Raw genomic sequence first — 15,026 nt, 5'->3', positions numbered from 1 at the left:
GTTATGTATTTTTTTTTCAAAGCACTTTCACATATGCTATCTTCTTTGGTCCTCATGACATGCCATGGGGCAGAGAGGGCAGGTATCGCTGCCTGCATTTTAGAGAAGAGAAAGCTCAGGCTCAAAGAGTCTGTACATGTGCAAGGTCAAGGAGGTAAGTAGCTGACCTGAACTTGAATCTAGGTCTTTTGGACAATAATGATGATGAAGAGGAGGAAAATAATGGCAGTTGTCACTTACTGAGACCTTACCATTTGCTAAGCACTACGCTCATTATCACATTTCTTATAAAGCAGTCATGTGAAATGAGTATCATGTTCTCCATTTTACAGATGAGAAAACTGAGGCTCAGAAGAGGTTAAATAACATGTTCCTCTAGTAACAAGTGGTAAACAGCACAGTCAAGATTTGAACCTAACTTTCTCTGATTCCATCAACTGTTCTATTTGCTTCCTGTGATAATAATTAGAGCCAATACATTTGAAATACATATACAGTAAAACAAATATCTGAATTAGAATACTGAATGATGAAGGTAAGTCTCTCCTACAAGGTAAACTTGAGAATCAAAGGCCAGAAAAGATGGAGAGAATGTGGTCACCACCATCTCTCAGGAAGGTGTATATTAAATTCAATCTGGGACTTCCCTGGTGGCACAGTAGTTAAGAATCGGCCTGCCAATGCAGGGGACACAGGTTGGATCCCTGGTCCGGGAAGATCCCACATGCCATGGAGCAACTAAGCCCATGCACCACAACGACTGAGCCTGCGCTCTAGAGCCCACGAGCCACAACTACTGAGCCCGTGTGCCACAACTACTGAAGCCCGCGCGCCTAGAGCCCATGCTCCGCAACAAGAGAAGCCACCGCAATGAGAAGCCCCGCACCGCAACGAAGAGTAGCCCCCACTTGCCACAACTAGAGAAAGCCCGTGCACAGCAACAAAGACTCAACACAGGCAAAAATAAATAAATAAATTTATATAAACAAACAAACAAATAAATAAATTCAATCTGACTAAAATGCTGCCTATTTGAAATTACCTTGGCATAAACGCAGCTGTCTGACAGCCTCATGAATGGACAGTATTTATCGCACACAGGACACATGATGATATCTGTAGCTTGGCAGACTTCTTTACTGGAAAAGAGAACAAAAAAGGACCTCTTTTGATGACATAACAGCACTTTTTTCCCCTTCAATTTCACCAGAATAGTCGACCAGTAAATAAGATTCAGTAGATTAAATTTTTGCCCTCAGAAGCTTCTTAGCCTTTTCTTAGTTATTAATATAAACAAGTCCCTGCACAGTTTAATAGTTTGATAAACCTACGTATTTATGAGGCTGTTTCTTGGCTTTTACATATTAATCAGTTAAGCTCAGGAAAATACATGAAGCAAAACATTGATTGTTTATACCTCAGGTTATACAGAATTCATTCACAACACTGCACAGGTTGGAAGCAATTTCATACTGAATTATGGGAACAATGAGATACCTCACAGTGCCAGTCTTAACTTCTATGTGCATGATACATAAGAATAAATTATGGAGGAATAAATAAAAATACTAGGGAGTAGCTCTGGGAGAAAACCACATCTCATTAACAATCTCCCCAGAAATTAAAATATTTTTGCAGGTCACTTTTATTTTTGCAGTCACTTCTAAAAGGCACATTTATTTATTATTTAAGATCACTCTCTGGCCTTGTACGAAGATCTCTATGAATACCTTAAACTATATTCTAGCAAAAGAGCCAAGATAACAATTGTTAACACTGAATCATTCACAAGGTTTCAGCAAGTTGGTGAGACGTCTCTCCAGCTTACAGCGTCCTTGTAAGAACACACAATTGATAAAAAAGGATGATTAACCCACTATTTTGCAGTATTAGTTAGAAAGAAAAAGGTGAAAAAGTCAGAAAAAGAGCAACTTTGAGCCAGTGAAGGAAAGTGATTTGTTCTGTGGATATGTAGTGGCTTGTATAACCATAAATGTGAGCTTTGCTTCCTTGGTAGCTGGAGACCACAGCAACAAGGGCAATGGATGGGCAGACCTGGTGAATTGAACGTTTTGAATTTTTCCAGGAGAGATTGGAAAGAAGTTAAAATGAATAGCTAAGTGGGCCGATCGTCTGTGAACACCCCCAAAACACAAATGCCCAACTCCAAATATAAACAAAGGCAGGCTCACCGAGAGCTCCCCGTACCTGACTTGGCAGTGATCCAGAGTTATGACTCCATACAAAAAGACAAATAATCCAATGAAAGCGGCTGGGAAGAGCATGCCGGTGTACCAGCCCAACCAGGCAAAATACAGCCCAATCTTCTCTCCGAAGTACCGCCTGTTTAAGACACAGCAGCCTTGCAAATTATACTGAAGTGTTTAAAGTTAGGCATTATAACACTTTGCTCAGTCATTTTACTTTGTTGTGGCTTTGCTGATAACCATGCAGACAAAGTAAGCCGAGAGAATGGAACGTTTGACCAAATTTAAGCTCTGGACTTAAGTTTCTTTTCCTATTACTCTAGATCAGAAATAGAATGAACCCTTCCATAAAAGAACAGGATTGTATGCAAGCTTGTTCTGAAAACACAGAATAAACCCAGCTCATTCAGGAAGTTATACACGATACTGTTATTGACAAGGAACCAGGGGAATGTAAAGAGTCGGTGCCAACACATAATCTCATTTTTGCCATTTCTGAGTGTGTGTTTGTTTGTAATGCATGTATTATAATTACATATATTTTTAAAAATAGTAAACAAAATTACTGTGAAAAACTTTTAAACACCCCTTTCAATATTTTGTAGTTTTACAAGATGTTTAAAATGCTAGAATCATAAGATGTTACAAAGAAAGAACTCTAATTACTGAGATTCAACATGAATCAATTCTGAGAGCAACTTTCCCTTTTAAGTGATGACTCTTCACAGGCATTGACATCTACCTCTATAAATATTTTCCTGAGACTAACCAGCCTGCCTAGTGCTCTGTGGTCTGCGAAGTTTGGTTTTTATTTCTTAAATATCATTATTGTGTTTTCTGTGCCTTTCAACGGCTAAATTTCATAACTTAGAAGTTAATTACTTCTTAGTCCAATGTAAGAATATTTGAATTATTTCTTATTCTCCTTCTAAACGAATGTTGACCATCTGTTTCCAAATGCTGTCTGCTGCTTTCCTCCTAGAGTACTCAATGGCTCCTAAAAGCATGGATTATTTACTTATCCCATCTTCTATTGTGTCCCAACAGAAACCTTCCTCTTCCAGAAGACTTTTCCAACATATATTCATATACGCAAATATTCAGTTATTCATTCAACAAATTAAAAAATACCTACTACGTGCCAAAAACTGTGCTAAGTTCTGAGAACACAATGGCGAGCAAAATAAGCTTGGTCCCTCCTCCTATGAAGCTTGCAGGGTGACAGAGGAGACACACATAAATCAATTAAAGAAATAAGCTTATAATTACAAAACTGGGAAAAGAGCTACAAAGGAGGGGAACACAATGCAATAAGTGTATATAACAAAGCCACCTGACAACTCTAGCCAGGGAAGACTTCTCTGAGGACGTGACTATTGGGTTGATGCATGAAAGTTAACTGGGTGGGGTTAGGGATGGGCTAGAGTGCTTCCAGCAGAGGGAACAGAACCTACAAAGGCCGTGTGATAGGAGGGACCAGGTGAAATAAGGGTGGTGTGGCTGGAACACTGATAATAAGAAATGGGCTGGTGAGGTGGGCACAGGATCAGCTTCGATGGGCCTTGCAGACCATGCTAAATGCGTTGATTTTTCTCCTGAGAAAAATGAAAAGCCATGAGAGGACTGTAGCCAATCTGGGAACATGACCAGTTTCACATTCTCTCTCCAGGGTGGAAAATGGAGTGGAAGGGCCAGAAAGGAAAAAGGGAGACCACGTAGGGGAAAACAGCCAGAGTCCAGGTCACAGGTGAAGGAAGCAGCAGTGGTAGAGGAGATGCTGGGGTGTGGCCAGATTCCAGAGATATGGAGGAAGCAAAATCTAGATATAGGACAAGAGCTATTTAAGAGATGAGATTCCCCAGTTGTTCCACAACTTCATTCCACTCAAACCTTGCTTGTGCTTTTCATGTTCCCTCCCTTTGGCCAACACAAACCCCACTGCCCTTCCAGGGCTCAGCTCCGCACCTCCCACAGGGGCACTGGCCCATATCCATCCTTTCCGTTTTTCTTAATTGTTGTAAAACTTTTGGCCTCCATCACACATGTTACCAAATTATGCACGGTCTTGTTTTACAGTTGTCTCAAGTTTGCAGGGCTGGTTTTCCTGAAGGAAACTGTGCATTTCTCAAAGCCAGAGACCATGGCTTCTGTGTGTCTTTGCCAATAGTACTTAGCATTGTACTAGGAACACAATGGGCAGTTAATTAATACTCACTGAAAAATGATAAAATCTTAATCAAGAAACTGTCACGGACGGGAGCTGCTTTGCCTGCAGCAATCTTCTGTAGTTTTTAATCGATGTAATGGGACTCAGGCTGGGAAGAGAATTGGCTTTGATATTTTTTCCCTACTATTTTATCGTATATTGAGACTCGTCAAAGGCAAGTGATCTCATCTCAGAAAATACTGTCCACTCACCCAGATCATCTGGATCATCTGTTACTCACACAGAGAAGGGGACACAATTCGTCAATGGCCTTGGGTCAACAGGAGTAAACCCTTGTAACAAGGACTCCGGGGAGATGAAATGTAAAGTAAGTTGTCTTATTATTTCATTTTCCTCTGGCATCATTTTTGAAGGGCTCGGGGAAAAGTGAAATAAATCTGGCTAGTCTAGGAAATGAGACATGACTTTCTTTTTAATAAGGAATCCATGAAGTGTGGATTGTTACTACTCAATCTTAATAATCAGTCTCTAAATAAATAATGAGATGTCAGAGTATAGTGCCTCCATGGCAGAAAGTTGGCATACACAGACAGTTAAAGAAAACACACATTTTCACTGCACAAATATCATAGGTTAAAAGCAGAAAAACTCTTTTGACTTGCAGAATTAAAACAATCTTTAAAGGTTATTAGTTTTAAGTGAAAATTAAAGTAAGCCTGAAATTTGTTAGAATGACAGCACCCTCTATTTCCTACTTGCATAATAGTAGCTAATATTCCATTTGTCACTAATATGTGCAAGCAGTGTTACCTCTCTATAACTGTTACTGATGATTTGTCATTAACACTCACATGGGTGATGAGCTTCTTATGGAATCCTGGGGGAGGCCTGGCTGATCTCACATGCCCCTTTCCAAGGCTCTTTTGGAGGAAACACCAGCCTCATCAGAGGGAGGTCAGGTTTACCAAGAACGACCCATGTCCTCTGATAGGCTGCCCTCTTGGGAATAAGTCAAATTTGAGCGTCAGCTGTGCACCTCAGACCGTTTTTTTTCCCCCCAATGTTGGCTTGTCCCAGTTGACAGTCTGCCCTAATCAGCCTGTGTAAGCTTTATATTTGCATCTGGTTAAAAACTCACCTTACAAGATCCAAAGGCTGGTATTTATACCACACGCCCCAGGAGGCCCAGCACTCATAGAGCAGATGGCGGTGGTTTACTGCTCCGTGGGTTCTAATGGAGTTTTTACTTCTGTAACTTCCCTGGATAAAAACACCACTGCTGGTGAGGTAATACCCACAAAAGCCAAAAGGAAAAGCTGATAGTAATATTAGCCTTTATGGCAGGAGTAGCAATAGGGGTGATATGAGGAAAAAACAGATCCGTTCTATTGAAGGGAAAGCAGTATGGTTAGTTATTCTGGACATAATCTTGACGTTGATGCCATGTCGTAAAAAGCCCATGCTTGCCGGAATCAGGCAGGTCTGAACTGACTTAAAATTCAGTTCTGTTACTTTTTAGCTAGGAGATCTTATACTCTCTGAGCCTTGGATTCCCAGGTCATAGTGGAACTAACACCTGCCTCATTAGGCTTCTTCTGTGGTTTGAATGACTAGAGCATCCTGCCCCAGAGGCCATGCCCAAGACTTCTGAGTTCTCTTTGCCACTTGTCTCAAGATAGCGTAGTTGGTAAACAGCCATAGCTGTAACCTGGTCAGATGGTCCTGTCTATAAGAAAGCCCCAGAATGCAAGAGTGGTAAGTTAGCTAAAATTTACAGTAATTCAAATATAATTCAACCTCCTCATGGAACAAATGAGGAGACCGTGGGCCAGTGGAGTAGGGCGTTTCTAAGTTCAGTTAGTAGAAATGCTAGTTTCACAAATAGAACAGGTGCTTTCTGGAGATGAACTAATTTTTGACATTTTAACTTGAGAAGCCCTTTCTTAGTGGAAAGTGAACAGGCCCGAGAGACAAGGAACTCAGGTTCTAGCTCAGCTCAACACCAACTCACTCTAACGTTTCTCTAAACCTTTATTTAAACTTTTACCATAAAACAAGGCAACAAGAGCTGCCCTTCCTGCCTCCGAAGCCTGTTATGTGGTCAAATAATATAATCAAGTTAAACTGAGAGCAAAAATTCAAAAGAGCGATTATGTTATTACTGCAGCTGCTATTACTAATTTGGAAGCTCTCTTTTTATAAAATACAGGGCTTTAGCAAGATGCCCACCACCCACTTGCCTGCACAGAAACTTCTGTCCACCTACCACTGCTCAGACACTGCCCTTACCGTGGGCAAGGGATGGGCAGGGGCAGGATGCAGTCATCACTGCAACCCTTTTTTGGGGGGCAACGCCAACTAATAACCACATGAAATGCTTTGGGGACATCTGTCTTTAACATTCAGAAACACCTGTGTGTGACTCCAGAAAACCTTTGTGTCAAAATGTTTGCTTCTGTTACACAAAAAGGATCACTTCAAAAAGGTTTCATGGCTGTCTATAATAGGGTCTCAGACGAAAGCCTCTAGTCTCCTTAATGAAAAAGGCTTAAAAATTCTACACCATCCTCTCCATCCTCCTGGTGTTTAAAATCAAGAGAAGAAACACCGTAAGCCAAATAAGAAGTATATTTTGGAAAGACTTGCCATTGGTGGATAGTTGGAACTGTCCTCCAGGCTTAATTGGCCAACTGTTAACACTGTTTCTCATAGAAGATTTTTCTGAAAATCTCTCTAACAGTAGTTTCACCCTGGCTACTGTGTGAGGTCCTAGAGGATATGGGCTATGATATTTATCTTTGTGTTCTCTGTGTTGTACTGCAACTGGTACAGGCTCAGTACCATGAAAATGACAGTAATCTCTCACCAGTCATGAGAATTACGTCCCTGAAAACCCATGTATATAAAGTGAATTCTGGGTTAAATTACCCAAAGTCTAATGGGGGAAACAGAGTTAAGGGTAATCACGGTTACATTTATAAAAGTCCTAATAGATGACAAAGACCATGTAGTAAATAAGGAGAATATAAAAACTTATACATCTTAAGCAACAATAAGTACAATACTATTAATTTCTATTTATCATCCTTTAGTTCCTAGAGACTTTGCAAAATGGCTTCCTCCCACTCTCTAAGGATTAGCTATAAAATTTTTTGTTGCAGAGACTATATATTTCAGAGACATTTTCCCGCTGGGTCTGGCGCCTCATGCAAATTTTCAATGCCTCTTTCATTTTATGACTTGGGGTCCCTCAGCTATTCCTCTAAATTCACGCTGAGTGACTCTTGATTCAAGTACTCATGCAATTAGAATAAAAAGACAGAGAGAAATAAATCCACGCTGGGGGAGAGATATCACAGTGCAAATAGGCCCTCCCCAACTACCCACTGAACAAATTATTCTGAACAAATGTCACATCAACAAACTCAATTAATCACTATCCCCAGGAGCTGATTTTATAAGACGGAATTGACAGAGAAGGAGAAAAGGCAGGACAATACCTCGTGCAGAGGAAATGCAGCTTCATAGGAGCCATTAGTAAGCAAACGATTCAGACCTATAACAATAAAAAAGTCCAATGTGAATCAATACTGAGTTGAAATCCTCACAATGTAAGACTAATGTAAGGGTGGTCGTTTTGGGAGAAAACAATCTACGTTTTCAAAAGTGGTTCAAAACTACTTGGGGACAACAGCTTAGAAAGTTTTGCTACCTGCTAGGATACTGGAATCAAGGACTAGAAAATCAGGTTTTCAAACAGAAACAAAATAGTGAAGCACACCTAGCATGGTGCTTGGCACAGAGAAGCGCGTGCGCTGAGAGACGTGGATGAATTAATCATACCAAAAAGATGATTTTCCACCAGGAGCTCTCCCATTTTCATCCAGAAGCTTTAATATGGACAAACCTAACTCCTCTGCATTAGACTAGTGGGATGACTTTGGAAAGTCCTCTTGTCCTCAGGCCTCAATTTTCTCATCCATAAAATGGGAGAGGGGTATTGGGTACGTGGATTTGCAATGTTTTATTGGTTAGATATAAGCCACAGTTTCCACCCGCACTTAAGGGGAAGGGACTACACATTGGGGAGTCACCCTAGGGTGTGTCCACCAGAGGTTTATGAATTTTTTTCAGAGAACCAGCTTTTGGTTTCATTGATTTTCTCTATTTTTTTGTTTTCCATTTCATTGATTTCTTCCCTGATTTTTATTATTTCCTTTCATCTACCTACTCTAGATTACTTTAGATTTAATTTCCTTTTCCCCCCTCGTTTCTTAAGGTGGAAAGAGAGGTCATTAATTTGGGACATTTCTTTCCCTGTATGGGCATATAGTGCTATAAATTTCTCCCTAAATATTGCACACTTTTTGATATACTGTGGTTTCTTTGAATACAGCAACTTTCTGATTTCCCTTTTGACTTCTTTCACCCATGAGTTATTTAAAAATATATTTAGTTTTAAATATTTGTAAATTTTCCAGAGATGGTCTTATTGATGTCTAATTTAATTCCATTGTGGTCAAAGAATTATTAAGTCTTGTTTTATGTCCCCAGGTATGGTCTCTTGGTAATGTTCTGCGTGCACTTAAAAAAACGGGTATTCCACTGTTGGTGGTAAAGTGGTCTAAAAGATCAATAAAGTTAATTGTATTGTACTGTTCGGTGCTTCTAACCCCTACTGACTTTCTGTCTACTTGTTCTATTAATTATTGAAAAAGGGGTATTGAAACCTCTGAGTATAATTATGGACTTGCCTATTTCTTTTAGCAGTTCTTGCTTCATGTAGTTTGAAGCTCTGTTATTAAGCATATAAACATTTAGGATTGTTATGTCCTCCAGATGAACTGACTCCTCCATCATTGTAAAGTGGCTTTCCTTATCCCTGATAACAGTCTTTGCTCTGAAATCTATTTTGTCTGATATCAATATAGCCACTTCAGCTTTCTTTTGGTTAGTGTGCTATATATGTATATTTTTGATCCTTTTACTTTTAACCTATTTGTGTCTTTAAAGAGTGTTTCTTTGCGGGCAGCAAAAAAATTAGGTCTTGCTTTTTTTTTTTTTTTGCGGTACGTGGGCCTCTCACTGCTGTGGCCTCTCCCGTTGCAGAGCACAGGCTCCGGACGTGCAGGCTCAGTGGCCATGGCTCACGGGCCCAGCCGCTCCGCGGCATGTGGGATCTTCCCGGACCGGGGCACGAACCCATGTCCCCTGCATCGGCAGGCGGACTCTCAACCACTGCGCCACCAGGGAAGCCCAGGTCTTACTTTTTAAATTTAATGGAAACTTCTGAATTTTGGACTGGGATTTTCAGACCATTTATATTTAATCCTTTGTGAATTAAGAGGTGTTCCAATCTCATTGGAAATCCTTTTGGATTGCTCTTTCTCTGGCCTTGGGTAGTTTCCTGATGTGTGTACCAATCGGTATTCTGCTAAATACTTGAGGTGGCCCTCTGCAGATCTTCAGGGTTCTCTGGGAAACTCTCTGCTTTCTGGTATGTTGTCCTGTGAACTCTGGCTGCCTTGGTCTCCCTGGACTCCCAGCAACATCTTTTCAACTCAGGGAGTCTACCAGGTTCTGCCTGGATTCTTTTTCCCTGTGTTGCTGTCCAGAAACCATCTCACTGTAGTAAGCTGGGGCAATTGTAGGGCTCACCTCATTTGTTTTCTGTCCTCGGGCTTCCCTGTCCTTGACTGCCCAATGTTCAGTGTCTTGAAAATAGTCGTCTCATACATTTTTTGTTTTTCCTTTTTTGACTGTTTCAGGTGGGAGAGCAAATCCTGTGCCTGTTACTCCATCTTGGCCAGAAGTGGAAGTGTAATGTTTTGATCTTTAAAGTTTCTTTCAGATCAAGAATAATACTACTTCCTAAAATGTACTTCAGAGAAGACGACTGGAGGGGTGTCTCTCAGTGGCTTAGAGATGAGGACTCTCCATGCTTTAGATCCTGATGAGAGTCCAGAGGCTTAGCCTAGCTGGAAAATGGAACATGCACTGATTCACTTTTTATTGATGGAGGGTCAATTAATGTTTAGGTATTTTTAATCATGGTAACATGTAAATGTATTTTAAGATGCTTTGACATTAACACTAAATGTCTAAGAAAAGCATCTGAAATACAAATATCCATAGGGCTTTGTATTTTGTCTAGCACACAGGAGGCCCTCAGTAAATACCTTTGTAATGAATGAATAAATGATTATGTAGAAAGCTTTGATTTTCTGGAGCCTCTATCAAGAATTCTACATGTATCATCAATAACTTTCAAATATCCCGGAATAACAGAAAAAATAAGATTCACGGGGACCTAATAAGAGACTTCTCATGATGACATTTGTAAATTTATGATAATTTATCACAGACCTGAAAAGTAAGAAAGTAGTTAATATTTAAAATCTATCACCTTAGTAACTTCCGCTTTGAGCACCAGTTTTGAAAATATGACTTCATCTCAAGATTTATTTTATGCACTTATATTGTTAAATAAATCTTTGTTGATCTATTAATTGCTCTATTTTGAAAATGGATTTCACTAGGTTTGATTTTCAGAGTTGTAATAAACTCAGAGTGAAATTGAAAAACTTACATAGTGGTAATTTTTGCTCCACTGAAATACCCTTATAAGTCATGTTTACAGACAGTATTTTTGTATTGTCTCTAATCAATGTTGGCTCATGCAGGATGCCACTTTCAGAAAGAGTTTCAGGCAGAAAATAACACAGGATAAACATTAATTCTATCAATAAATTAAATTTTCTTCTAACATGTTGTTTCTTTTATTTATGAAACCAAAGATGATCATGAAACATTGGGTCAACAGAGAATTTATAGTTCTACTCCATATTTTTCAGCATAATGTCTGATCTTGGGTTAGTAATTTATTCTGAGATCGGTTATTTCTAACCAGATATTTTTTCAGTTCGTCATTACTGATTTTCAAAGCACTGGGGTTCTTGAAGAGAATTCTCTTTCTTTCATCAAATGAGAGAAACTTTTAAACGATCATTTCTTACTAGTAACAATACTACACTTCTCATGTTTTTTCAAAACATTTAAAAATTATTGTTTTTGCCCCTTTTCTGTCTCCATCTTGACTAGTTGTAAAAAATAGCCCACATTTTGAGATGCAAAAGTTAAGCACAATAATTGCTATCTGGCCTCATTGTACACAGTCTTTGATACTGTACGAATGCTGATGGTTAGACATTGATCATGTTTAAAAGATTTTCAATTCAGTTCAACAAGCACTCCTCCTATATGCCAGATACTGTCTAGGCAATGATGATACAAAGGTGAACAAGGCAACTTATTTACAATTGAGGAGCTTATTATCTAGATCAGCAGTTTTTAGTTGCAGGTTCTCAATACCCTAGTATGTTATAATGAGTTGTGAGGTGTGCTGGTATTATACTACCAATATTAGCGAAGGGACTGTTTTTAAAAATTATTTGCATGTTATGAAATAATCCAGAATAGCTACTGCCATAATCATTTCACTTCCACTCACTTGTTTTCTAGCACGTTCCTGATATGATGTTAACCAAGAAAAGTATGATAAAAGTATGTATAGCACATCCTAAGTTTGTTAAAAAAAAATCACGTGGACAAATGGGGTATAAAGATGAAAAGAGTAATCAATGTGATACTTAAGTTATCTGGTACACAAAAATGTCAACAGTGGTTCTCTTTAGTTGGTAGAATTTTCATAATGTCATTGAAAGTAAATAATTCAACGTAATGAAAGAAGAGTTGTACATGGTCGTCAAATAGACACTGCAAAAATAATTGCCATTGGAATTCAGAAGAGGAAATCCTTGGAGCTAGAATGGCCATGGAGGACATTACTGGGTGTGTGTGGGGGGGATGCGTCCCAAGGATGGATGACTGCTGCAGAGAATATGAGAACGTGCTAACCTACAACCTCATCCAAGTCAAGAAAGCCCTAAGTCAGGTTCAACTTCACCATACCCACCTACATTGACTCTCACTGAACATATGATTCCAGGTGTATTCAGATCTGGACTAGGTATCTGTTTCTCCCTATAGTATTTTAATTTATGCAGCTTGGGATCAAAGTAGTGTTTTGCAGCTTCGGCATACTAGTGACTCACACTTGCATTCAGCTAAACCTCCCAAGTCTATCCCTCTTCATGATGTGTTGAGCAACATTTCTCCCACACGGAATCAGGGTAGCTGTTTCGCTGAGTTTGAGTGCAGCACTCTACATTTACAAACTATTAAATGCCATCTTTTGGATGTGGCTGAGATTTCCAGATCACCGAGATCTATGAGGATCTGACTCCAATGACTAACATAATGCATCCTTCCAGCCTCCACCCCACCTGAAAGCCTGATGAGAAGACTGTTTAGGCTATGTGCCAGTTAACAATTTATTGCCCCTTAGCTCCAAATACAGGTTCATTGCCTGCTTTGCAATAATGGAGCTGGACCTTGTAAATACTCCTCCTTTGCCAAGTGGTTTGTCAGCAGAAGGCACTGGAGGGACAATGGGGGAGGAAGGAGTTTGTCCTCTTGGTACTAGCATGCTCCTCTCAGTAGGCTTCTGCAGCTCATAGCTTCTGTGGAATCCAGCACCTGCAGTGCCTGGTGGCCAGCAGCCCTGGCACCTCCTTAAGGGCGGGTGTCCCCCTGAACAGCTTCACAGAGAATAACGCTGGTGCAACACCTCCCAATGAATGGCTTCCTTGGAACCCCTCCAGGCAGCTTCTCCCAGTACTTGAGATGGCAGATTCGCAGAGAGTCCTACTGGCACAGAACCCCCAGCAAACTTTTCTGCCATCTAGTGAACCACAGCTGCACCCTTTCCAACAAGGTCTGCATCTCAGCTTTGTTGTGGGGAGTCTCTGTAGGGGTGGTGGCTGCTCCTAATATCTGCTCCTTTTCTATTCTTTAGAGGTCTTCTTACCCTTTACTAGCCAATCCTCCATTAACTCCAAACCTCTGTCACAGTTAGTTATTTATATTAACTTTCCCTGTTCAAATTCTGTGTGGCTTTTGTGTTCTGATTAGACCCTGATATAGGTCATTCTTCAAAGTATTGATAAAAATCTCACTGGGACAGAGATACCCAAAAACAAAGCCACCCAAATCCTCCTGATATATAGTAATCTGTTTAATAAGGAAGGATATTTGGTAATATATTATGGAAAGACTCTCGTACAAATGCCCCAAATATAATGTGTGGAGGTTATTTACTGGGGGAGGTGATTATTTGGAGGATGTACTTATGTGTGACAGCTCTTCTCTGCCCTTTGCTGCTCCCCGTGCCTGGAACACCTGCCCTTCCAACTTCCCACACTGGCTCCCTCTTGTCATTCAGGTTTCAGTGCAAATTCAGCGTCTCAGAAAAGCTTTCCCTGACCACTCCATCCATCTCAGCTTGAACTCACCCCCACCCCTTAGCCGTCTATCTCTGAAACATCATCCATTTCGATTTCTTCATGTTATGTATTGTGTTTACTTATTTATTGTCTGTTTTTAACTCCTTGAACATATGCTCCAGGAGAGAACGGTGCCCATCTCCCCAACACCTCACCCAGTACCTGGCACATAATGGGCGCTCCTTACATATTTGTTGAATTGAGAGCACTTCTCCATGATCTTAGATAAATGAGATGCCATGTTATTTTTTAAAAAGCGATCTAAGGATTCTATTAAGATTTTACACTTCTGAGTTATCCATCAGGGGAGTATGCAGTTAGAGGCTTTATGAATGATGAGCATTTCTAGAATTGATATCAACTTAATAAAAGCAAAGGATAGAGTCTGTAATCCCCCAAATCAAATGTAACTTGTTATACTAATATACTACTTACCAATTTTGTTTTTTCCTTCTTCATACTTTATTCTTTGTAAAATATGATGTACAATTCTACTTCTCGTGGCATTGTTGAAGAAAGTGTCTTTGTTGTGTATGATGAAGCTGCACACACATATTGAAAGCACAAATTGAGCATTAATTGGAGGCAAGGGATCTAATCTTTGATATAATTTGGTGTGACTTAGACAGAGGTGTCTTCCATCTGTCACAGAGAGGGTATGTCTGGAACAGCATGAGAGAACCCAGAGGTCACACCAGAGGCAAGAGGCTCACACTCTCAGCAGCTTGGTTCTCAGCCTCCTGAGAACATTCGCATCATTATGTCAGGAAAGAGCTGGAGCTAAATGAAATTAAGTAACTTTCAACTAATACCAAGGCTAAGCCTCATATGTTTTGTTTTTTTTTTTCTCAGTAAGGTCATTAGATAAATTCAACTAAAAATTCATTTTGTTTTTATCTCCTTTTGTCGTCTACCTCATCCCCTCCCATGTCATTTTCAGGAATTTTAATATCTGAAACTGGTTTGGGTGATAGACACAAGAGTTAGGTAATGAGCTCTGGCCTGACGCAGGGGTGAGGTCAGAGGCGCGTCTCTAGAAATTGCCTCTCTCCCGCTCCTTTCCCATGTTCCTCCTCTCCTGGAAGGGGTCCCCCTCTCTTCTAGAGCATGTACTTAAGATTGCTGCTGTCTCAGCCAAGGGCCCACCCAGCCTCTGCAGTTTCTCACAGGACACACACACACACACACACACACACACACAACAACACTGAGTTCCCAGTAGGTGTTCCTACCCTACTGAGAGGTTTT

General features: G+C 40.1%; 1 protein-coding gene across 1 annotated transcript in view; it reads right to left on the bottom strand.

Annotated features, from left to right (window-relative positions):
• Positions 1-15,026, bottom strand: part of ANO4 (anoctamin 4) — a 202,647-nt gene that overhangs the window by 96,459 nt on the left and 91,162 nt on the right. The window contains exons 7-11 of the mRNA XM_022600027.3: positions 14,214-14,320; positions 7,875-7,930; positions 5,513-5,634; positions 2,209-2,343; positions 1,043-1,139 (exon numbers count right to left, since the gene is read on the bottom strand). Of these exons, the coding sequence (XP_022455735.2) occupies positions 1,043-1,139; positions 2,209-2,343; positions 5,513-5,634; positions 7,875-7,930; positions 14,214-14,320 (517 nt within the window). The remainder of the gene's footprint in view (positions 1-1,042; positions 1,140-2,208; positions 2,344-5,512; positions 5,635-7,874; positions 7,931-14,213; positions 14,321-15,026) is intronic.

The sequence above is a fragment of the Delphinapterus leucas genome, chromosome 11, assembly GCF_059928025.1.
Source record: "Delphinapterus leucas isolate spDelLeu-1000000601 "Yukka" chromosome 11, BTC_Dleu_Yukka2, whole genome shotgun sequence".
NCBI lineage: Eukaryota > Metazoa > Chordata > Mammalia > Artiodactyla > Monodontidae > Delphinapterus > Delphinapterus leucas.
This window is presented reverse-complemented; position numbering and strand designations above follow the sequence as displayed.